This window comes from Metarhizium brunneum, chromosome 1 (genome assembly GCF_013426205.1).
Source record: "Metarhizium brunneum chromosome 1, complete sequence".
Classification (NCBI taxonomy): Eukaryota; Fungi; Ascomycota; class Sordariomycetes; order Hypocreales; family Clavicipitaceae; genus Metarhizium; species Metarhizium brunneum.
Genome location: NC_089422.1, coordinates 6,113,234 through 6,135,503, shown reverse-complemented (window position 1 = coordinate 6,135,503; position 22,270 = coordinate 6,113,234). Strand labels below are relative to the sequence as shown.

Below are 22,270 nucleotides of genomic sequence, written 5' to 3'. Positions count from 1 at the left end.
ACGAGCGTCCCTGCGTATTGGCCTTCCCCCCCAAAAAAAACATGGTCTATCCAGTTGGTTTCGTCGCCGTGCGGCTACTTGGCCGAACATATCTCATCAACATATACACCAGTAACATGCAGAAAACAGCGGCAACGGCAAGGTGTGGCGGCAACAAAACCACGGCCGCCAGAACCAGCATGCCATACTGACGTAGTGTATCAACTAGATTGTTGCGGGCGTCGCGGCGTTGCTGATACTCATGCATAAGCTCTTCTTTGGCTGTGGCATGATCCTCAGGGACATTCGCGTCCCGAGAATCGCTGGCGTCTGTGTCCCACTGAACTGCCTCCTGCTCTTCCTCCTCCTCCTCACTCTCTGGCGCGTCTTGAGCTGGTGGTCACTGGAAGGGAAACTGACCGCCCCGGGATCGGCCACCGCCGGCGTTGGCAAAGTTGAACTGAGCACCACCTGGGAAGCCTCCTGCAGCTCCAGGGAACCCTCCGGCGGATCGGAAGCCGCCTCCACCAAAACCTCCCTGGTTGCCCATCATACTAAACAGAATCTCGGGGTCAATTCCACCCATGCCGCCGCCACCGAACATGTCTGCAGGGTCCATGAGATCGTCGCCATTGTCATAGGCAGCTTTTTTCCTATGCGAGGGTTAGTATATGCTTGATCTTGGATGACACATCTTTAGGTTGAACTTACTGAGGATCACTCAAGGTTTCATAGGCTTCTGACAGGTCCTTGAACTTGGCCTCGGCATCTGGATCGTCCAGGTTCTTGTCAGGGTGGAGCTTGATGGCCATCTTACGGTAGGCCTTTTTGACATCATCCGGCCCGCAGTCCTTTTCTACACCCAAAATCTTGTAGTAGTCCTTCCGTAGGCTCTTCTTCAGCTCAAGTTCGGCTCTGCGAATCTCTTTGGGAATAGTGCGGTCTTCAGGGTCAGCCTCCTGAATCGCCTTCCACTCCCGAACAGACTCCTCCCAGTTTCCAGCCTGACCAAGTGCGTTGGCCTTGGTCTTTTTGGCTTTGAGGTAACTCGGGTCAAGGCTGACGGCCTTTTCAGCATCGGCGATTGCCTCGTTGTATTGCTTGAGCTTAATCTTGCACTGAGCGCGGTTCTGGAGAAGCTTGGCATTAATGCTGTGGTTGTTGGGATCAACCTGAAGAGCTTCGCTGTACTTTTCGATGGCGGCTTGGAATCGACCAGCCTTGAACTCGACATTACCTTCCTCCTTCATACGGTCTAGCCTCTGCACTGTTTTGAGCCACTTGACGGCATCACGATAATCTGGGTCGCAGGTGAGGGCCATCCGGAATGACTGAATGGCCTTGGTGTTGTCGCCCTGGCCATAGAAAACTCGGCCGCGGAGTACTAGAGCCTCAGGGTCTTGAGCATTGTTTCGTAACAGAGCCATCGCGATGCCTTGTGCTTCACCCAAATTATTCTCGCGGCCAACAAGCAAATGGGCATCGCCGCGAAGGAGCTGCCACTTGCGAGGCTTCAGGACACCAGGTCCCAGCCCGCGCTCCGCCTGGTCTATAGCATGGAGAGCCATTGTAACACCAGTACCTTGCTTTAGAATGTGCTTGGCTGTGTCAACGTGGTACATCATCTCTTTGGTCGGAGCCATGTCCTTGGCGGATGGCGCGGGCGTGATGCGACCAAAGGTTGTCATGGCCTCCTCGGGGCGACCCAGAAAAGTGTAGATACGAGCAAGCCGTAGCAGAATCTTGGAGTTTTGGGGGTCGAGGTCGGCAGCGCGACTACAGTCTTCGAGGGCAGCCGCATACTGGCCATTGGACATGCGAGCGGCGGCACGATTGCTCAGATAAGTGGGTGAGTCAGGGAACAGATCGACGGCTAGTGAATAGAAAACAAGTCAGCAAAAAAAAAAAAAAAATTGTACAAGGGAGGATAGATGAGCATGGCGCAGACATCTCGCCGTCACGCATGGTCATACCTTTGGAGTATTGTTCAATAGCCTTTGTGTAATTCTTGTCCTTGAAAAACCTGTTGCCCGCAGCCTTGTAGGCTTCGGCGTCGTCTAGAGCCGTCGGTACCGGACTGGAAGGGTTAGATCTGTGTGGTGGCGGCGCAGGAGCATCATTGTGATGGGTTCCATTTGGGATAGGAACCGAGAAGTTCGCCTGGGCCGAAGGGTTACTCTGCGGCTGCGAGGCAGGCGACGAGGCGCCGTTGACCGGCTCCCGGTCAATGTCCATGTGATCGCTCATGGTGGAATTGGACAACTTGGACAGGCGACGCCGCTCCTCGGGTGGCAAGTTGAGAGGATGCGTGTCGGGGTCAAATTTACTGCGCCGCGAGGACGAAGTAGACGACGGCTCAGTAGAGTGTCGAGAAAGTCTCGCGTGGCGGGGTGTAGAGGAGGAGGAGGACGACGACTTTTCAGGAGCAGGGTCCTTGGGTTCCCGGTACGAGACTGGCCGTGAGCTTCTTTTGGAGGGGGACTTATTGTTGGACGAGCCCTTTGTGGGCGACGCAGGCTCCGAGTGTGGGTGCGTCTGGTGCTGCAAGAAGTCGCGGTCGTCAACGCTAGAACTAGGCGTATGCTTCCTTGACGACGAGGTCGAGGTGGACGATTGCTTTTTGCTCCCGCCAAAGAACTTCATCTTCTAGCCAGCTCCAAAACGGGCTCTGCGGTATTAGAGCGGGACGGCCAAACCTGATGGAGCAGGGCGGTCCCGAGCCTCGACACAAGGATATACCGGATAAAGGACTCGGATGGGGGTGGGTGGCACTGTAACCGAGCACCAAGAGCCTAAGGGGGCCCAAGTCCAAAAGGTACGTAACGTGGGCAGCCCAGCAGGACGAGGCACAGTCAGCACAGTGGCGCGGTGCTTCAGGAGGCGGTAGGCCCGTCCCGAGGAGATCCAGCAAGCTATTGATTGATTGTTTCTGGGAAATGGCCGATCGAAGATGGTTCGGTGCAAAAACGGAGGTCGTGGTTGGGGCAGGATGTTTCTTGTCGACGGAGAACGGGAGGTCCAAGGATGCAAAGAGAGCAAAAGAAGCAGAAAGAAAACTTGGCAGAGAAAAGGAAAAAAAAAAAGCCCTGACCAGAACTGACGTCGCAGTGCGCAAGGTTAGCAAGAGCAACGTAGGCGGCGCAAAGGAGCAAAAGAGACGGCAAAAGGAAGAGGGACGAGAAAATCCCAGCCCGCGATTTATCAAATGCTCAGAAGTGATGGGCCACGTTTGACGGGTTTGACTGGGCCGCAACCAACCTGTGACCTGGCAACTGGACGGAGGATGGAGGCGAGGCAGAGCTGCAGACTGGAGAGAGATGGATTGATTGAGGCAAATGGAGGCTGACGGACAAGGGGTGGCAGCATGAGCTCCGTCACCTCACTTGGGCGGTTGAATCGAAAATTGCGAGAGCAGCGATTCACTGCGCTGGTGGACATGGCTACGTGTTATCCTTTTGTTCGTTTCCATGCTCCGCAAGTTATTAACGAGCCCCGGAGCGCCGGTAACATTTGAATGTCTCGCATGCTCGAGGACCTTGGTCATTCGCATCGACAACCACTGTACTCGAAATACCAATATCGTGAAGTCTGGTCAGGGGTATCAACCAACCCCCGCAAGACAGGGGCAACGTCTCTCTCTCTCTCTCTCTTTTTTTGGCCGCGAAACACAAAGGTGTACTCCGTATTGTACTCCGTACCGTCAACTTGACCACTGCACAAGTCAGCATCTGTTGGTCCATGTCTGCCTCCATGTCGCCTCACGGTGCTGCATCCCGCTGAGTCGGCCGTCCCTCTGGGTCCTCCCCCAGCCTTTGCCTTTTGGTCCCCTTCTTCTGCCTGCCAATGATGGCACTGTAGAATGACGCCTCAGCCAGTCACCCGCATTGTTGTATCAGCAACCACTCTGCCTGCATCCCGTCCTGCCCGTCTCCCAGCTGCCCAAGCAAGCACCATCCTATCACGGTGATGTGACGCCGAGCTGGTGGAACACAGTGCCCATGTGGCCCTTGGCGGCGGCTGGTCCTCACTTGTGCATGCGACCTACAGGGGGGGCCAGAGCCGAGTCTGCAGTTGCTTAACGGGGTTTTGCACGTAGCCAGCAAGGTTTCTAGAAGGTTCAGTGGGGCCGCGACCTAGGAGTTGCTCAGATTGCGCCCGGCCGGCGCGGCAAAGTTCCTTAGTGACGTGGGCTGGAGAAAACTTTAGGACATGGAGGGGCGGATCGGCCTTGCAGCCGGCCCCGACTCGCACCTGCGCAGACTGTGACAGCGGGAGCTTGGTACGTTGATAGCCGCACGCAATGTACGGAGTACCAGAACACCATACATACTCCGTACCGCACCGCCAACCCAAGCACCGATTACGCCGTGCTACGTACAGTGTATGCTAGGCAACCGCTCGTAGCCCCGTCTCCTTTTTCTCTTTCAAATGCCCCGACTTAGACAAGGTCGTCTGTAGCATCTGTTGGATGGCTTTTCTAAGCTGTGCAGACGACCGATTACGGACTAGAGGGTTCGTCTAATTTCCTTCGTCTCTCAACCTGTAATTTTATGCCGCGCAGGTTGCACCAATACACCACCCTCCGGTTGTGCCTTCCCCAAACAATGCGGGAGGTCCCATTGTGAGCCTGCCCGCCGCGCCCTTGACCAGCTCCCCTCTGCCCACTCGAGTGCTCCAGGCCCTGATCCAATCCTTGTCCTTAATTTCGTCAACACCCTCGCTCATCAAACAGGCTCAACACCCCAGCGGCTGTTCATTCATTTCAGAGAGCAAAGTCATGGGGACTAAGGCATCCCGCTCATTTCACCAAACATCAATAACGTTGCCAAGACTGCGTGTCCAACGACCCTTTTTGATGCAAGTTTACGACAATGTGTGTGCTCCGTATGCCTATCATAAATACATCTAGTACTCCGTACGGACTAGTCCTGTGCAATCGCTTATCCCAACGCACGAGCGCAAAGCGCGCAAATCAAAACGATCAATACCTCTCAGAGACGGTGGCTTCTCGACTTCTACGCACACCCTGACATTATTGCTCCTCCGAGTTCTCTTGCGACGATCCTTCCGACGCCCCATTAGATCCCATGATGGAGTTGACAAACTCGTTATACTTGAACACCTCACCCTTCTTGGCACCCAACTGCGCATTGATGTTTCGATTGAAGGCTCGTCGGCCGGTGAAGCCATTGACGACACGCTCAACCTCAGCCGCAGCCAGAGGTCGCTCGCCAGGTTCCGGCGCCGTGTTGAGCAGCGCGTCTCTGAGCTCGGCCCAGTCTACCTGACCACTGTCATCGTCATCAAAAGCGGAGAATGCCGAAAGCAGCTCCGCGCTGGGCGAAAGTTGACATAATGTTTCTGCTAACGAGTTCAAGAATGCCGCCAATGCAATGGTCTGTGATTTTGATGGAGGAAAAAATTGTGAAACATCAGACGCGCTATTGGGAAGACCTACACCGGCAAGATTAGCTCAACTGACAGATCTTGACGTCCCCGAGTCCATCATCATCGCAAAACGCACCCAACTGGCTCAACATGTCAGCGACGTCTTCGCGATTCACCATGCCATCACAGTCTCGATCTAAAATCTGGAATCCGTCCCTCAGCGTTCTGACCTGTGCTGGCTGTAGTTGTGATAATGCGTTTCCGCTTGCAAGGGGCTGTGATACAGACACGCTCGTCTGCTGAGATGACCTATGTGGTGATGAAGGCGTCATGGTGTCCGGCGATTGTGCCCGCGGCGTCCAACTATTCGTCGGAGTTGTAGGCGTAGTCGGCCGTGCAAAACGAGACGGCGTAGCGAGTGAAGCAGTCTTAGTTGGAGAACTGGTGGGTGTTGTATGTCGTAACGGCGATGGTGATGCTGGAGATTCTGGCCGGCGGAAGGGTGAGTTGCGTGATGGAGGCGAGCCGTACCCCAATGGAGATGGCTTGTACGATGTTGAAACAGACTGGTGATGATGAGAGAGGTGTTAAAAGGCAGTATATTTGGGGGCGCCTCAACGGCTTCATGCGTAGCTCTTACCATGCTGACCGCGGCGATTTTGTCCAGGATAGGATGTTGGTTGGCCAAGGAACGTGTTGATCTATGTGGAGATCAAGGTTTCAAGGAACGGCGGACGTTGAATTGGAGTCGATGAACGATAGGAAAGAGGAGGGAAATAACTTTGAGAAGCTCTAGTTTTGCAATCTTTGGTTCCTTGTGGCATGCGGTTTCGAGTATTGGCGAGAAGGACAGTGATCAAAATGCCTGAGCGAAACAAGCGAAGCGAGGCGATTCGCCGACGGCCGGTGGTCTGCGTTCCCAATGTAAACAATTAAGAGCCATAACAACGGCAGCCTTGCAGGCCCAGCGGGGCATATGTGGCTGGCACAAGTGGCGCAGAGAGCATCCATGCGCGGTGCTGTAACTAGCCACAAGCTTACATGGCCAATGAAGGCACTGGACAGAGTAGCTCAGTAGCGCGGAGTACTACTTGGGTCCTGAGGCTTAAGTCGGCAATCTGTATTTTTCACCCGTTGGCGAAAAAAAGTGGGCAAGCCACTTAAAAAAAAGAGGCCTACTCCGTACAATGTACATATGTACATGCCTAGGTAACTTTATGTACTTAGGTGTTAATCAGTCGACCTTTGGGAAGAGCAAGTAGCCTCCCGCTCATACACAATTTCGTCGTTGATGAAGCCACTCCGAGTATCCTGGGGGAAATACGCGCAAATACATACTAGCACTTGCCAGCCTTTGCCATGCTGTGGGTGATCCCTGCCGGCCATGTGTCTCGTAAAGAAGCGCAAAACGGCCACATCGTCCCTGTTTGCATCTGCAGCGGATTGTTTTTTTTTCTTGTTTGTTTGTTTGTTTGTTTGTTTATTTGTGACGTTCCATTTGCCATGTGGCATGCAACCCGACTGCAAGAAGCGCGTGGGCTTTGCATTTCCCCGCTGTATTGTCGGTGCTGCTTCTTGCAAGATTTGCCTTCTGTGCTGTTTTAGCCCTTGATCTTGGTTGCTACGTATGTACTTAAGTACTTGGAGGCTCGTCAGATCACTGGTGGTGTGGGGTTCCGCCCACCAATGGGCCAGAGGTTCTTGAATCGTTGGCGGGTGTGGGCCACATTGACCCTTTTTGCCTCTCCATGTCGTCTCCCATCTGGTCCCTGAAAAGGTCCCTGGCGGAAGGGCACCCAATGGCGGCGCATGGCCAACCTTCTTGTCACCCTCTCTTTGCAGGGGCGGGCGCCAGGGGCACATTCAAGCCTCGAACCCTCAAACTGACATAAGACACAGACCCGACCGCACATGCGACATTGTATTACAGAGTGCGGCAACATTCGATACTCTGATACAGAGGTGTCGGTAGACAGCACTTAAATGTTGAGGGTGAAGGTCGGCGGCGCGGCGCGCTGCCTGGCCCGATGTTGCATGAGCCTAGCATCAGGTGCCGCTTTGGCACGATTCTCAGGTCAAGTCTGGTCTGGTACTCCGACTGTACTCCGCACCCGCTACGGAGTACTTGCTTGCGTATGTACTTGGTCAATATCTTATCCAAGCCTGCGTGCGCTCCGCACAAAGAGCGGTCACAGACACACACTGCAGAAGCTCAATTGACTGATGGCTGCGGGCGCAGAATCGACGTTTCAAACCCGCCCTGAGACGCCGGCCATACACCACCAGCCGCCACCAACCGCAAAGCAGCACCCAAAGAAAAGAAAAAGAAGAAGAAGAGAAGAGAATGATCATCCGACGTCTGTGTGAGTTTCACCGAGTCAATTCATGGCTTTCCACGTTGGCCTGTCCTGCGTGGCGCCTCAAGCCATCCGCGCCCCGCCCGCCTCCAATTGCCCGTCCACTCAGCGCACGAGCCCTGGCCCGGCGTCGTCGACTAGCGATTGACTGCACACGACTGGGCCCTGAACATTGGATGCAAGCGGTGCTTGTTGGCCGCCATCAACTCCAGTCGTCGTCGGTCGACTGGCCCAGTGACGCTCCTCACCTGCCAAGTGGCGCCGTTTGCCTGCAACCCCTGCGACCCCTGGGCCGCATTTCAGGAGTTCGACTTTTGCCGTCTGATGTGCATCGAGTCCCGACGTCGACGTCGTCAATAGTCTCCGGATCATGTGTCGGTGTTGCTCCGTGACTGCCCCCTCGCCAGCATCACTTCGCCAGTCGCCATCCGGTCCTCTCCCCCTGTTCGGCACCCCGAACCTGTTCCTGTCGCATCAATCTCCAAGATCGTCGGCTTCCCTGACATTGACGGTGTTTCTGCGGGCAGACACTGCGTGCCTTGACGGCGTTGCGGGCTCAACCAGCTCAACCAGCTCAACCAGCTCCATACAGCCAAGCCCTCTTGCTGCTGGCCGCTGTCGTCTTTTTTGACTTCCCGCTGCTCCCCTCATTGGCCTTGCCTAGGAAACGTTTCGGGTCGGATAGCCACAGAGCCGAGAGCGAACGACAAGTAGAAACATCAAGGTCCTCGCGAACCTCTGGTTCACACCACTGGCGCCAGAGGGGGAGGCGGCATATGGGCGTTGTGGTCGGCCATCTCCGCATGCCAACTGTTTGTCGAATACCCAGGTAGACGAGACGGTCATTTCGAGGACTCCTCGAGACGGCTACTGCCATCGCCATCACCATTGCTCGTTCTGGTGGTATTCGCCCATCCATCATCTGGCTGGCATAGGACGTCCGTCCGTTACTCATCATGATGACCACCGCCCTTCCGTACATGAACCGGCAAAACGCCATGAACAATCGATCGAATGGGTCCCTGTCCAATCGACGAGCCTCTCTCTCCTCATTCCCGTCATCACGATCGCCATCGCAGATGTCCCAAAATTCCCGTCAGGCCAAGTCACCCCAGTTTCCTGTGGCCGAGACAGACCGCACCTCGGATCCGAGTTCCAAGTCCAAGACGCCATCATTGGCTCCATCATCTCAGCACTCGTCCTTGTCGGCACCTTATCGATTGAACGCCGATGCCCGGTCGTCGAGAAGGCTCAGGTCGCAGTATCCCCGTGGGTCAGCCGATAACCATGTCGAGTATATCCTGGTGGCCTCGTTCGACATTGACAGAGGTCCTGTTATGGAACACCAATATCCAGTCGCCATTACCGGAGATGAAAACATGCTGGCGGAGCTTATGCTCCCTGATCAGGCACACGCTCGAAACCAAGACTGGACCATATTTTTCCTGCACAAAGATACCAGCCAAGAGGAAGAGGATGCCGAGAGACAAGTGAAGGAGAGGAGGAGACAAATGCGCAGGAGGAGGCGAAATAGAGCGGCTGGGGTCATATCCGAGGATGATGAGGAGGAATTTGACGACGAGGACGATGATGATGAAGATGTAGACGACGAATCCACCGACAGCGAACCCGAGGGCGGAGAAGGCCCGCCATTGATTCATGTATTGAACCTTGTCAACACCAAACATGACAAGTCTGTAAAGCGTGGTGCCGTCGTCAAAGCCATGGCCATTTGTACGAGGCATCCCTTTTTACACATTTACAAGGTGAGTCGAGCGACAACTATTTTCCAGCTACACATGAAGCTAACAATAAACCGTTGCGGCCCACAGCCTCTGCTCTTACTTGCCTTGGAAGAGTATTTCAAGTCTCCCGTTCCCGAAACCCTCTCCATGCTCTATGATGCCGTCAATGCCATGGATTTGTCTCTTATGCCCCGGCTCAGCATCCTCGAAAGGCACCTCTTGTTGGCTAGTGAGAATCGTGATCTATTTGTCGAGAAGTTTGAGCAAATGATTCAAATACGAATGGCCGAGGACAAAGCCGATGGATTGATAGACGGACAAGTAGAGGATTCAAGAAGTCCTGTCAAATCGGGCGGGATATCTCGCGCCGGCACGAAAGCTCACGTCGAGGGTGGAAGCCAAGCCTTGTACTCAGTCCCAAGGGATACGCACGAATTTGAGAGCAAAGTCATGTACAAAGGAATTCCGATTCCAATCAAGGTTCCTACGGCCGTCATGCCAGAGACAGTTGGCGACTTCTCCCTGATCAAGCTCATTCAAAACTTTTCCGAACCACACGCGAAGTCGCCGCAGGCATTTACCCTTCATCCCCACCTGACAACCAATGGAGCTGGCACGCATCCCATTATTGTCCTGGTCAATGCGTTACTGACACAAAAGCGAATCATCTTCTTGGGTCACAACATGCCTTCAGGTGAGGTTGCCGAGGCTGTCCTGGCTGCATGTGCTCTTGCGTCTGGTGGGCTGTTGCGAGGCTTCACTCGACACGCTTTCCCCTACACCGACCTGACCAAGATTGACGATCTCTTAAACGTCCCTGGCTTTATTGCCGGTGTCACCAACCCTACTTTTGAGATGCATCCCGAATGGTGGGACATTCTCTGCGATCTGCCGAGCGGCCGCATCAAGATTAGCAGCAAGATTGAGCCAGCCGCTGTTACGGAGGGGTTGTTGTACTTTCAGCAACAGAATCCACCATTGGCGACCGTGGCCAGCGGCAATGCAAATAACAACCAAGATCTGACGGGCGATGGAGCTTTCATGATAGATATTCTGAAGAGCATTGCTGTGCGCCACGGCGAAAGAGTGATTCGCGCCAAATGGAGAGACTGGGTCACGAAATTCACCCGTATCGCAGCCCAGTTTGAAGAGAGCGTGTATGGCGCAAGCGCCTTGTATATTGGCAGTGAGGACCAAGATATAAGCCTTCCGGGGGCCAGCGGCCACGGTTATGTCTGGCCAGATGACGCGGCGAAGAATAAGGAACTCGCCGGGAATGTGACCAGAATCGAGGGCTGGCGAAACACGCGGAGCTACTACAGCTACATCCAGGTAGGAATCTTTTCACCCCAATCAATGGTCAAGTACATCAATTGACGGTAAACAGGACCTCGCGCAGGTATATACGGTTCGGCCATTGAAGGGTCTTGACCTGGCACACATGCACGACCGGCTCCGAATGCAACGGCTATCTCCCAGCCAGAGCAAAGATATTTACCTCACGCTTTCAAAGTGTATACATTCCTACGACGAGATCTGCCTGCTGCTAAACGTGGCACCCGAGTCACACGCCGGCCTCTTCTATCTCGCCCTCGGATTGTTCCACCAAGATCGCGAGGTGCGTCTAAAGACGAGCGAGCTCCTCAGTCGTATTGCGGAGCACGAAGCCGGCCAACACTGGTGGAAGGGCCTTAGCCGCTTCGAGAAGCTGGCCTACGAGCGCATTCGCAGGGAAATCAATTTGGAAATGCGCGCAAAGCTAGAGAAGGAAGGACTCAGTCCCAGTTACGAACGGAGAATTAGCTAAAGAAACGGAAAATATCGTGGTATGGGCAGGGGTGGGAAATTTGTGTTTTTGGGTGGCATTGCATGGGTGCGTTTGATTCACAGCCAGATCACCACATGGGCGGCGTTTGTCACGGTTTCAATTTTTACATTTAATTGCTATTGATGGGGAAGGTTTTAATGGGATTCCAATACGGCACGGGTTATGACTTGATGGGTTGGCATGGGGCTATGCTATCTTGTAGGCTTCAGCTTTGGATGGGTCAGAATAGAGCTAATGTGTCTAGTTGGTAAAGCAGGATACATGGTTTGACCACGTCATGGTTTTGTTCGCAAACGTCAAGTGCTAGTGCGCGCTGTCGAGCGTATTTGTAGCAGCCGAGCAGCAGGCTTCCTGCCAGGCAGTCCGGTGCTCCATTGTAGGGCCGACATTAAATGAAAGACCACGCGATGTTCCTGTGCACAGGCGAATCCTACTGGCTTGGCGGTGTACAAAGTAGAGTCAAAGAACTTTTTCTACTTGGGGAAGACACAAATTACGTTTGGATATTACTCCGTGTGGAAATAGCCTTGGGCTCCCCTTCTTGGGAAGCCGCCTCGTGGGCACACGGGTTCCCTGGCCTGGCATTATGAGCCCACGTTATAATACTTGACACCACATGCGCGAGAAGTACGACATGTATTTCCAGTAATACGGAGCCCAGAGCCAAACCCTGCGAAACAGCGAGCACAAAAACCTCAAAATGTCCCGTCATATTCCCCCTTCACAGCAACCCGAGCGCCTTGGCAGCGTGCCGAACATGGTCCTCGGCAAACGTCGAAATAAAGAAATACGAGTGATCATAGGCCTGCCCCGTCCCCCCAAGTTTAGCACAACATGCGCGTCAACACGCCAGACAACAGGTAGCAGCGCCGACTTACCTTGTGATAGCGGACATTGACCCCATCCACGCCCGCGCCCTTGACGGCCTCGACAAAGTTCTCCGGCAACAGCTGGCCGCTGTTGTAGAAATTGTCCCCGGTGCCCTACACCCTGTGCTTAGCGCCGCGGCAAAGATTCGGGACGAAAGAAAGAAACTCACCACGTCAATCAGGCAGTTTAGATTTCCCTTCCAGCGCCTCACCAGCTCGGTGGCATCGTGCTTTGCCCACTCGGCCTTGTCGTCGCCCAGGTACCCCGCGAAGGCCTTCTGCCCCCACGGGCACTGGCTGGGGTTGCAGATGGGCGCAAAGGCGCTCACGCTCTTGTACTTGCCGGGGTTCTTGAGGAAGAGGGTGAGGGCGCCGTGGCCGCCCATGGAGTGACCGGTGATGGAGACGCGCTGGGCGTCCAGCTCCTTGAAGTTGGCGAAGAGGAGCTCCGGCAGCTCCGTGGTGAGGTACGACTCCATGCGGTAGTTGGTGTCCCAGGGGTCCTTGGTGGCGTCGATGTAGAAGGACGCCGCGCTGCCAAAGTCGTAGGCGTCGTGCTCGCCGGGGAGGTTGGTGCCGCGCGGCGACGTGTCTGGGTAGAGGAGGGCGAGGTTGAGCGGCGAGGCGTGGGCGTGGAGGAAGCCCTTCTCGGTGACGTTGTCCGGCGTGCACGTCAGGCCGGAGAGGTAGATGAGGAGGGGGGCCGGTTTGGATGACGATGCCGTGTTGGGCAGGAAGAGGTTGAGGTTCATGGGCGTCGAGGTGCTGCTGGACTGGTGGGTGAGTTTGAGGATGCGACCGTTGAAGGAGGCGATTGTGGCGTTTGTTGTGAAGGCCATTTTGGGGATATTTGCAGGTGATGAAAAGATATACTAGTATTGGATTTGATTGTTACACAGGCTGCAGGCTGGGATGGATGTTGTTGGACTGACAATTGGGCCTGGTTTTATAGAGCTTGGTTGAAACCTCCTCCCACCTTGGGAGCTTCAATGGAGGGGTTGAGATTCCGACCCCGCCGATTTCGCTGCATCTCTCCGAACAATGTCCATGTCGTCATAAACCTGAATGTTATATCAAAATGCTCTGAAGAAACCGTCAGGTTGTCAATGATGAAAATAAATATGTCCCAATTGATTAATCTACATGCTGCCCATTACAATGCAGGGTATAATAATACCATTACGCCAGACGTTTTCCGCTGGCCCCATTACCGATATGTGCTCTCTGTTGTGCATACATGCCACGCGATGCCGAGCTTCCCCCGCAAACATCCCATGTTTGTGGGGTTTGCTGCCGCCAAACCCATCAAGTATTAAGCGTCCGGTGTGGTATGCGCAAAAGAATCATGACAGGAACCGCTTGGACGAGGAGCCGTTGTTATTTGTTTGCGGGTCCTGCTTCATGCCGCACTGAAAACTGGTAATGTACTTGTCCCAAGAAATGGCGCTCAGGTTGTACTTGTGTTCGTAACTGTAGTCGACGGCTCCAAATGTGCAGCCAGTAGGGCTCGTACAGATGTCGGTGCAGTTGACGAGCTTGGGGAAGCAGTAGAAATTTTCACCATCGACGGCAAAGGTATTGGTGTTCTGGTAAAATGGCTCCGTGAGTTGATGGCACTTGTTGAGCTCGTACACAGAATACTTGCAAGTGCCGGTGGAGTTGGCGCCGGTGCAAAGCAAGACCTGAAGGGTGTTAGTATATGAGGGGATAAGTAAGAAAAAAAAGAGTGCTGTTTTGAGGTCTTGCAAGAACGCTTTTGCAGCGAGTTGGTGCAAAGAAGAAAAGAAGTCGACTGGGCAGCAAGGGCAATTACTTACACCTCCAATGGCACGCTTTTCAACGGGAGAGGCAGAAACGGCAACCGCCGAAGAGACGATAGCAGCGACAGCGGAATACTTCATCTTGACGTTGTTAAATGGTGTACCGTAGACGAGGAAGGATTGGAGGATAGGTGTGTGAATCGCAATGGATAAATTTGAAGGCAGCTGTCAAATATTTATGTTTCAAGAAATCAGATGGCCGGAGTGCTGGAGGCAGGAGCAGCCGAGAACCCTTGATGTGTGACTTGCCAATCGAAATCTTGGGTCTGGTCGAGCGGCCAATTGGTGTATCAGAAACGCAGGCGGGTGCAGCTGCAAAAGCCAGGGGTGCAAGGGAGTCAAAGCCGCCATCGATCAGACGAACCAGACGCTTTACACACTGAGGCGCCCAGCCTCTTATATAGCACAAAGGGCAGTGAGTACAGGGCACTTGGCAGCCAGCTTTGTTTCATGGAGACGATGAGATGAAAGGCAATCCAGCCTACCGGACTTCTATTCCTGGGCTGTTTTATGCCAGAGCCACCAGCAGAGCAAGATGCAACGGCCGTCAAGTTGGTCTATTCAGTCTGTTGTTTGCTGCATCTGGCCAAGCAGGATCGTCCTTGAGGGGCTTAGCGGGAAACTGCCCCACTGGCACGCTAGCCGTGTCCAAACGTCCGCCTGGAATAACGTCAACATCAAGGGCAAGCAGTGGGCATGGACCCTGCCTGCCTGCCTGGAACGGCATCCGAATGCCGCCCCCAGCAACGACGTCATGTCTCCGCCATGGGGCCAAAGCTGCTCCATCCACTCAGAGTGAGCCTGGCCCCTAAGCCTCACCGAGGCCAACCACGTCGATCATGGCTTAAACACGAACTCGACGTGATTTCGGCACAATCATCAAACCCCCAGACCCCCTAATCTAGGGCGTCTGCGTTCTTGGCAATTGATCATCATCCCACGGCAGCTGGTTTTTTCTTGCGTTTGCGGCACGCAGTTAGTCATTCTGGCCAGCCCATCTTGTGGCACTTGGCTGATGTCACGGCGTTTCATCTTCTGCGCCTGGTTCCTACAGAGTAAACAGTCTTCACGTCAATTGTTGCCGCTTGCCGCTGCCCGCCAACGCAAGCAGGATTCCCTAATTCAGACTTCAGCGTCGGCTAATCTTCCCGATGATAAGGCCCCTCCCTGTTACGCATTGCATGTTGCAGGTTGTACGATGTTGCGTCCTGCTGGAAACCTCGTGTCTGCCGCACCGCCTTGCTTTTTGTGATGCAAGTTTCTGCTCTTGGCCAATGGGAGGTTGGGAGCGCCAGCTCGTCGGAAAGGCAGTAAACAAAGCTCTTGCTGTTGGCCAGGCCAGCATGTATCTACAAAGTACCTGCCTGTCTGTGTTCTTGGATTTCTTGCATGATTGCGGCTCTGCCTTGAAACTTCGTAGCCCATGATATCTGACAGTATATATTCATATATTATGGACAAAATTTCCAAAGTAATATATTTTCCTTGATTTAGCCTGTAGTTATTATGCCAACGCCTGGTATTCCCGCAGCCAAGACTTCTAACATTGAATATCAGTAAAATCTTGAATAACATCTTGCAAACCTCTCCAACTTGAGGCTTGCGCACACACGATACAATCATCATCGTTGGGCGCGACATGTTGCATTGTTCTCTTTCAAAGTTCCATTTACTACCTTCTCGCTGTGTGATGTTGGCTGATCCATGACGGCATGTTGCCACAGATGCCTACCCTATTCCTCTGTTTTTGTCAACACGTCCCATAACGGCTCGTTCCTGCAACAGACGGCACAGCCCAATAACCAAAGCGCCCGTTCTTCTGGGTTTTATCTAATGCCTATTTGTGATCGTTCGACCAAATTTCAAAACGCCGCGCTCATGAATCATAAATGACGCCCGAGAGACCTGCCTGCTTGGCTTGGATTAGGGAGAATGCTGAAGTGATCGTCTGGTATGGCAGCAGCTTGACGCAAATTTTGGTGAATTGTTCCCTTTTCGCCCTTGACCGAATTACCGTTTGCTTGCCCGGCGTGTTCATACTATTGCAGCAATTCCTCGCATGTCCAATCCTCGTAGCTGTTCGCACGCTATTAGTCTGAATTCCAGCACGAGCCTCCATTCAAGTTAGCACTCACTAGCCATCAGGCATATATCGCCTGACAATTAGGGGAATCTTCTTCTCGCGAAGTTCCTTGATGGCAATCTGAAGGGGGTCGGTCTCGCCTTCGAGATCCACCAACACTGGCGCATTCATGCTACACATCGCTCATTAGCCTGCGTATCCTGGCTAGACTTCACAACCATCATCCTACCTAATCTGCAGAGCGCGAGTGCCAAGAATACGTGCTCTTTCGTACTTGGTCATGTAGGGAGTTGTTGTCCGATCTGCCTCGGGAATCTTCTTATCTTTCAAGGACTTTTCGCCAGCCTTGACGGCATTGGCAGCTGCCGAAGGGTCGCCGGAAACGACAACATTATCCGCATCGTCGCCATTTTCACCACGCTCGCCGTCCTCATTGTCTAGAACCTCGGGGTCGTAGTACTCGGTAACCTCCTCCTCCTCAAGCATGGGCTCGTCTCTGTTTCGCGTGCTATTAGCTCGCTGCGCTTCTAGGCAACCCTCAATATTGCCGTGAAATTTTGCGAAGAAACCTACCCGCCGACGCCAACATCGTCATCGCCAAAGTCAGACATGATGTGAAAACCTTTGGAATTTTGCGCGCGCGTATAATGTGGGAAACGGAAACAGGCCGCAAACGTAGCGTTGTGGTTCTTATTATTTGTTCCTGCAAATCAGCCTTGTAAAAATTGCAGCCTTCCACTTGAAAGATTTGGGCAAGTTTTGCCGTAGCTTCCCCGACGCACTCACGTCCATTAGTGGGGGGCCTGATAGGCTGACCGAAGCTCACCTTGGCTTATCGGTCGTCACCCACCACAAAATTTCTTGTCACCGCCTGGTCTAACTTGCATGCATTCTGCCGCTTCTTCTCAACATGGCACCTTGCAATATGACAATGTCGATATTGACTTGCTCAGGCAATTTCTTACAAAAATGAGCAAGCGAAGGCCCGTAGAGGAGGCTATTGAAGCTTCCCCAGTAAAGAAACTGCACATAGACTGTGCTCCTCAGTGTGAGTAAAAATGCATTCCTCCCCGTCCATGCAAACGCACGCACCAATTCTAACAATCAAATGAGACGACGATGGTGATGACGACTTTACACCGTCCGAATCACCGAGCTCAATGGCAGACGCCGAGTCACCTGCAACCGTAGCAACTACGCCAAGAGCCAAGTTCCCGTCAGACCTCAAAACTCTAGCCTGCACATGGCCAGGGTGTACCAAGGCATTCAACCGGCCAGCCAGACTCCGAGACCACCTCAACTCACACACCAATTCCCGCCCATTCAAGTGCCCCTATGATGACTGTGATAAGGACTACATAGAGGATAAACACCTGAAGCAGCACATTAAAGCAGCACACACAAACGAACGCAAATACGCCTGCCAAGTCCCGGGCTGCGGCAAAAGCTTCGTTACAGGCACCAGATTGAAGCGCCACCAGGCCGTTCACGAAGGCGCCGAACGATTCCGCTGCAAAGACTGTGGACAGAGCTTCCGAAAAAGAGAAACTCTCACAAAGCATGTGCGCAAAGAACACCTACACATCCGGGCATACGCCTGTTCTGAGCAAGACTGCACAGAGTCATTCGACTCGAAGCCGGCGTTGAAACGCCACCGGGAGAAGATACACGGAGAAATCAAATACTGGTGTGGAGAGTGCGGCCTGAAAGCAGAAGAAGACGGCACACAAACCCGCGTGGGATTCACGACTGAACTGCTCCTCCACGCCCACCTGAAGAAGGAACACCAAAACTGTCTCTTCTGCGACTTCAAGCCCTCATCACGCTGGGAGCTTGACCAGCACGTAGACATGTACCACTCCGGAAAGACCGTCAAGGACCGCCAGACACACGCCTGCACCCACGAGGGCTGCAACAAGAAATTCACCAAAAAGTCCAACCTCAAGGCCCACGTCCGCTCAGCCCACGAAGGCTTCCGCTTCGTATGCGGCGACGTGACGCCCTCGGGGCCAGAGTTCGCAGCCTGGACCAACGACCAAGGCTGCGGCGCCAAGTTTAGCACCAAGGTCCGCCTCGACGACCACATCCGCTTCATCCACCTCGGCCACGAGCGCCCCAAGTTGCCCAAGCCAGGCAGCCCCAGCGAGAGCCCGACCGCCTTCATCGACGAGATTTCCGGCCTCGCAAACCAAGCCAAGCACACTGTGTTTTGCCCCGACTGCAACGAGGGGTTCAAACGCTACCACGATCTCCAAGTCCACCTGTCTCATGGCCACCAGCAGCCCGACCCGCCAAGTCACTCTGCCCCCTTCCTGCACCTGGATGACGGGGACGATGAATTATCCTTAGGGAGAGAGGAGTTCCACGCCTCGTGGCCCGAGGACACGGCGCAGGATGAAATTTTTGCCGCCCAGATGGACTACGGCCCCCCAAAGGACGAGTGGCTTGAGGATGAGGCCAACATTATGCTGTTGGCGCGTGACTCATCGCACGAGGAGCACATTGATCCTAATCTTGCTAGATTATAGACTTTTGTTTAGCTGATGTTGAACATGGCGTCTTGCCTTCAACGCGAAAAATAGCTGGTCGCTGATACCCCTGTAGGGCTCCCCGGGATGGATTTGTTTGTCGTCTCATGAAGAAAAATATGGCGTTGGCTCCAGAAATAGTACATGATAATGAACTAATGATACATAGAAACATTGAGAAAATAACACACCTTGTAAGCTGTTCGGCTGTGACTGCACTGCGCCTACATTTAGCACTCATTGCTTTGAACCATAAGATTTGACATTCTATCATAGTAGGCTAATAAAATACTCTACTCCAAAAAAAAAAAGAAGTAACAATGCCCAGCAGACAAGAGGCCGTAAATCCGCCTCCTTTGTGATTATACCAAAACTCCTCTATGCCAATCATACTCATAATCCGTTTACTGCCATGAATTTCGTTCGTCAGCCACTCCAAGTGGTTAGTCCTCAATGTGCCGCAAATAACGCATTGCTCAACCCTAAAATAGCCATGCCTAGGAACCCGAAAAAGATGCACAAATTTCGGTTGTGATTCAAGCTTAATGCCTCTACAAATAATTGCAACGCTACGCTCACCATAATTCCACTTGTAATAGCGAATAAACAGGCATATACCAATGCATTCGGGGTGATGTTCGACCTTTGCGCCAGTTTGAACCATAATGCTGCTGCGCCGGCTCCCATGGGCTGAGACAGGCCGCCGAGGACAGCGGACCATGCTATGGCGCGCCAGCGGGATCCGAGAGCCATATATAAGGGCAAGCACATGGCAAATCCTTCCGAGATGTTGTGTACAAAGAGCGCCATGAAGACGTTGAAGCCGAGGGTAGGATTGGCGTGGTTGGTTGCGTATGTGATGAAGCCTTCCGGGAACTTGTGAAGAGCTATAGCAATGGATGTTTGAAGACCAATAGAAAGGAAGGCGTTTGTGGGAACATGGTGGTGATGTTGGCTGATTTCGAGATCACCTTCTTCCGTAGAGGAGCAGTATGAACCATGCTCCTCCTGGTCAGGGGTTTCTTCATCTGTTGGGTAGAAAAGAGGTTCGCGAGAAGTAGCTCTGCTTATGCGGTACAGGGGGCTTATAGATGCGTCGGGATCATCGTGACCATGACCGGCATGAAAGATAGAGCCCGAGTGTAGATAGAAGGGTCCGGTGGTGGTTCGAAGTGAAGCAGCATGTTTAGGGCCGCTTTGCGAGCGTGTAGAGAGGTGCTTGAAACATTCTTGTCCGCATGGATCTGTGTAACCATAGCATGACCCCTCCTCCTCACAGTTGCACTTGGTGTCTCTGACAAAGGACATGACGCGCTTCTGTACCTCGTACATGGACGGCCGACGAGCTGCTGCTTCCAAGTCAGTAGTTGTTGCATGGCCTCTCGAGGCCAATAATGGGCTGGTCGGGCGTTGCGACATTCCATCAGCTCTAGTGGATGCGTGTCGCTTCAATGGATTTCGGTGGCCATTGCTGTCCGTCTCGATGGACGACGGTAATAAAGGTGTTGTCTCGCCTGCGAGCGCCACTCCGTTCTCCGCGTCATGACCGGCATCCAACTTCGCGTGGCTATGGGAGGACCGGGGACGGGAGAGCCGTCTTCGTGCTCGGCTGACTCTGGACTGTCTGCGACTGTGGTTACACGAGAAGCTGTCTTGTGGGGTTGCGTTATCGTGGGTGTGGTCGCAATCAACAACATGCGACGGCATGTGCCTGTGTAGGAGGCGGGACACGGCTTGGATACCAATGAAGCCTCCAATGAAGCAAGCCATGACAACAAAGCCGGCAGGTTGATCGGCCCAGGCGTCCTTCCTCAGATAGTCCCTTGATTCGGGCAGCATACTGTACAGTGCGGAAAACATCTGGACGAGTTAGCTGACATATGCTCATGTAATCGGGAGCGGCGGTGATGAATCGTACCATGACTCCGAAGCTCAGGGAAAGCGAGCACGCCAGGAAGATGTTGCTCTCCTGGATGCGAAAGCTGCGCTTTCCTGGGAACTGACGGACGATGAAGTCGACGCACACGATGGAGGCGCCGAAGATGCATGCTATACGGTAGGGTGAGCAATCATCTCGAGAACATAGCTGATGCCATGATGCATCTTCTCGACGTACCTATGCCACTGACCACGCTCATAATCCACCCTCGGGTGTCATTGTCAAATCCTCCCGCAGCCAGCTCCATGGCTAGCGACTGCTCCAAGCTTCGGCCTCCAGGGATATGACAGCTCTTGGGACTTGCTCAGGCGGCCATATAAGGGGACTCGGTGCAAGCGAAGGATGATGATGATGGAGAAACGTATCGTCTTAGCGGTCAATATAGGACTAGAGTTGGGCAAAAGTCAAAGTTTTTCTACTTGGCAACGTTGATAGCTGGATCCAGTAGACCAGAGGTTTGGTGGCGTCGCTGGTGTATGGAGTCGTTTTGACGGCGTAGTCGGTGCGTATGGGAGCACAGCCAGCTCAAGCTCTTAAGCGACGGCAAAAGATGTACAATGTTTGTTATGGACTTATGAGACGAGGAAAAAATAGAACGGAACAACAACAGGGATTATGGCCCAAGCCAGGGGGGCAACTGGGATTTTAGCTGGAAGACCGGGGAAGTTGGAGGGCCCAGCGGGATTTTGCAAAGATGGTGGACCGCTGTTGACGAAATTGACGAAGTAGGCAGGACCTCCCTTTAGTAGCACTCGAGACCTCGGATCGATCGCAGGAAGCCAAGGCAAGGCAGGGGAGGGGAGGGAAAGGAAGTAAAGGGAAATGGGAAGGAAAACAATACGGAGATACGGAGCAGATGGATGGGATGACAAAGAGAAGGCGACGCTGCCGACTGATAATGCCTGACGTTTTGATCTCAGACTCGGATCCGTCCCTTCCTTTGTCAGCACGAGACCAGTAGTACTGCGATAAAAATAAACGACAAGGCCAGAGGATCTGCTTGAGTGGGCGGCAATAAGGTATCCATCGTCCTCAAGTCCACAAGGACGGAGGCACATGTTGAGCTTTGTTGGCCATAAAGGTTCTCGCCGATCCGCGTCATTGCCAATGTGACACAGGATTTCTTGGCTGGCTGGCTGTTCACTGACACAAGCGAGCTTATCATTGCGGCCTCGATAAACACATCTGCATCTATGCATATCAAATATACGGATATCTGGGCACGGGGCAGTAATATATCTATGTTTTTCTCGAGGCCGTCAGTTGTCACATATGTACATGTGGCCGTGCATCCAGATGCAAGATGACCGAGACGCATCAATCGATCCTTTGCCAGCCCAGGCCAGCAGCAATAACACATGACCCATGCACCAACATGCATTGCTTTAATGTTTGTCCACCAAGTTCAGAGTACGGAGTAGTGTAGACGCTACTTGATTTAGTGCAAGACAATGCCTGCAAGAATTCACTACGCCATTAGCGGGAGCCTGAACAGGGTCAAAATCCTGCTGGATGTTAGTACTACAGTCGCAGCACTGGTCCTTCTGACTTATGCATTACACGTGACTGCGTAATGCAGGATGTGTCATTGGGCTATGACGGGCATATTCTCCACAAAAACACCGCGATAGGAAAATGACAACCATCAAGGTTGATTGGATACCCGGGGGCCCTTGCAGATGGGACATCCATGGGAGCATCAGCTCCACCTTCTACACCGTCACGAGGAAGATG

The 22,270-nt window shown here is 53.3% G+C and overlaps 8 protein-coding genes across 8 annotated transcripts; 2 read left to right on the top strand and 6 right to left on the bottom strand.

The window, feature by feature from the left end:
• Positions 1-46: 46 nt before the first annotated feature.
• DNJC7 (DnaJ subfamily C member 7) lies at positions 47-2,622 on the bottom strand (the record flags this gene model as incomplete). Its single annotated transcript, XM_014693197.1, has 4 exons — positions 47-357; positions 400-632; positions 691-1,852; positions 1,953-2,622. The coding sequence occupies 4 exons, from the start codon at positions 2,620-2,622 to the stop codon at positions 47-49; spliced, it is 2,376 nt and encodes a 791-aa protein (XP_014548683.1).
• Positions 2,623-5,011: 2,389 nt separating this feature from the next.
• On the bottom strand, positions 5,012-5,699 carry rlc1 (Myosin regulatory light chain 1; the record flags this gene model as incomplete). Its single annotated transcript, XM_014693198.1, has 2 exons — positions 5,012-5,433; positions 5,504-5,699. The coding sequence occupies 2 exons, from the start codon at positions 5,697-5,699 to the stop codon at positions 5,012-5,014; spliced, it is 618 nt and encodes a 205-aa protein (XP_014548684.1).
• Positions 5,700-8,680: 2,981 nt separating this feature from the next.
• mesA lies at positions 8,681-11,276 on the top strand (the record flags this gene model as incomplete). Its single annotated transcript, XM_014693199.1, has 3 exons — positions 8,681-9,490; positions 9,557-10,801; positions 10,857-11,276. The coding sequence occupies 3 exons, from the start codon at positions 8,681-8,683 to the stop codon at positions 11,274-11,276; spliced, it is 2,475 nt and encodes an 824-aa protein (XP_014548685.1).
• A 742-nt stretch (positions 11,277-12,018) lies between these two features.
• On the bottom strand, positions 12,019-13,005 carry ESD (S-formylglutathione hydrolase; the record flags this gene model as incomplete). Its single annotated transcript, XM_014693200.1, has 3 exons — positions 12,019-12,102; positions 12,176-12,280; positions 12,337-13,005. 3 exons carry the CDS (start codon positions 13,003-13,005, stop codon positions 12,019-12,021), a joined length of 858 nt encoding a protein of 285 aa, XP_014548686.1.
• Positions 13,006-13,509: 504 nt separating this feature from the next.
• On the bottom strand, positions 13,510-14,067 carry G6M90_00g018530 (uncharacterized protein; the record flags this gene model as incomplete). The annotated part of the gene is made up of 2 exons (XM_014693201.1): positions 13,510-13,848; positions 13,984-14,067. 2 exons carry the CDS (start codon positions 14,065-14,067, stop codon positions 13,510-13,512), a joined length of 423 nt encoding a protein of 140 aa, XP_014548687.1.
• A 1,958-nt stretch (positions 14,068-16,025) lies between these two features.
• Positions 16,026-16,680, bottom strand: rpb6 (DNA-directed RNA polymerases I, II, and III subunit; the record flags this gene model as incomplete). The annotated part of the gene is made up of 4 exons (XM_014693202.1): positions 16,026-16,062; positions 16,122-16,241; positions 16,299-16,565; positions 16,643-16,680. 4 exons carry the CDS (start codon positions 16,678-16,680, stop codon positions 16,026-16,028), a joined length of 462 nt encoding a protein of 153 aa, XP_014548688.1.
• Positions 16,681-17,038: 358 nt separating this feature from the next.
• Positions 17,039-18,597, top strand: sfc2 (Transcription factor IIIA; the record flags this gene model as incomplete). Its single annotated transcript, XM_014693203.1, has 2 exons — positions 17,039-17,117; positions 17,183-18,597. 2 exons carry the CDS (start codon positions 17,039-17,041, stop codon positions 18,595-18,597), a joined length of 1,494 nt encoding a protein of 497 aa, XP_014548689.1.
• Positions 18,598-19,047: 450 nt separating this feature from the next.
• Positions 19,048-20,783, bottom strand: ZRT3 (Zinc-regulated transporter 3; the record flags this gene model as incomplete). The annotated part of the gene is made up of 3 exons (XM_014693204.1): positions 19,048-20,457; positions 20,516-20,646; positions 20,714-20,783. 3 exons carry the CDS (start codon positions 20,781-20,783, stop codon positions 19,048-19,050), a joined length of 1,611 nt encoding a protein of 536 aa, XP_014548690.1.
• Between the last annotated feature and the right edge of the window lie 1,487 nt (positions 20,784-22,270).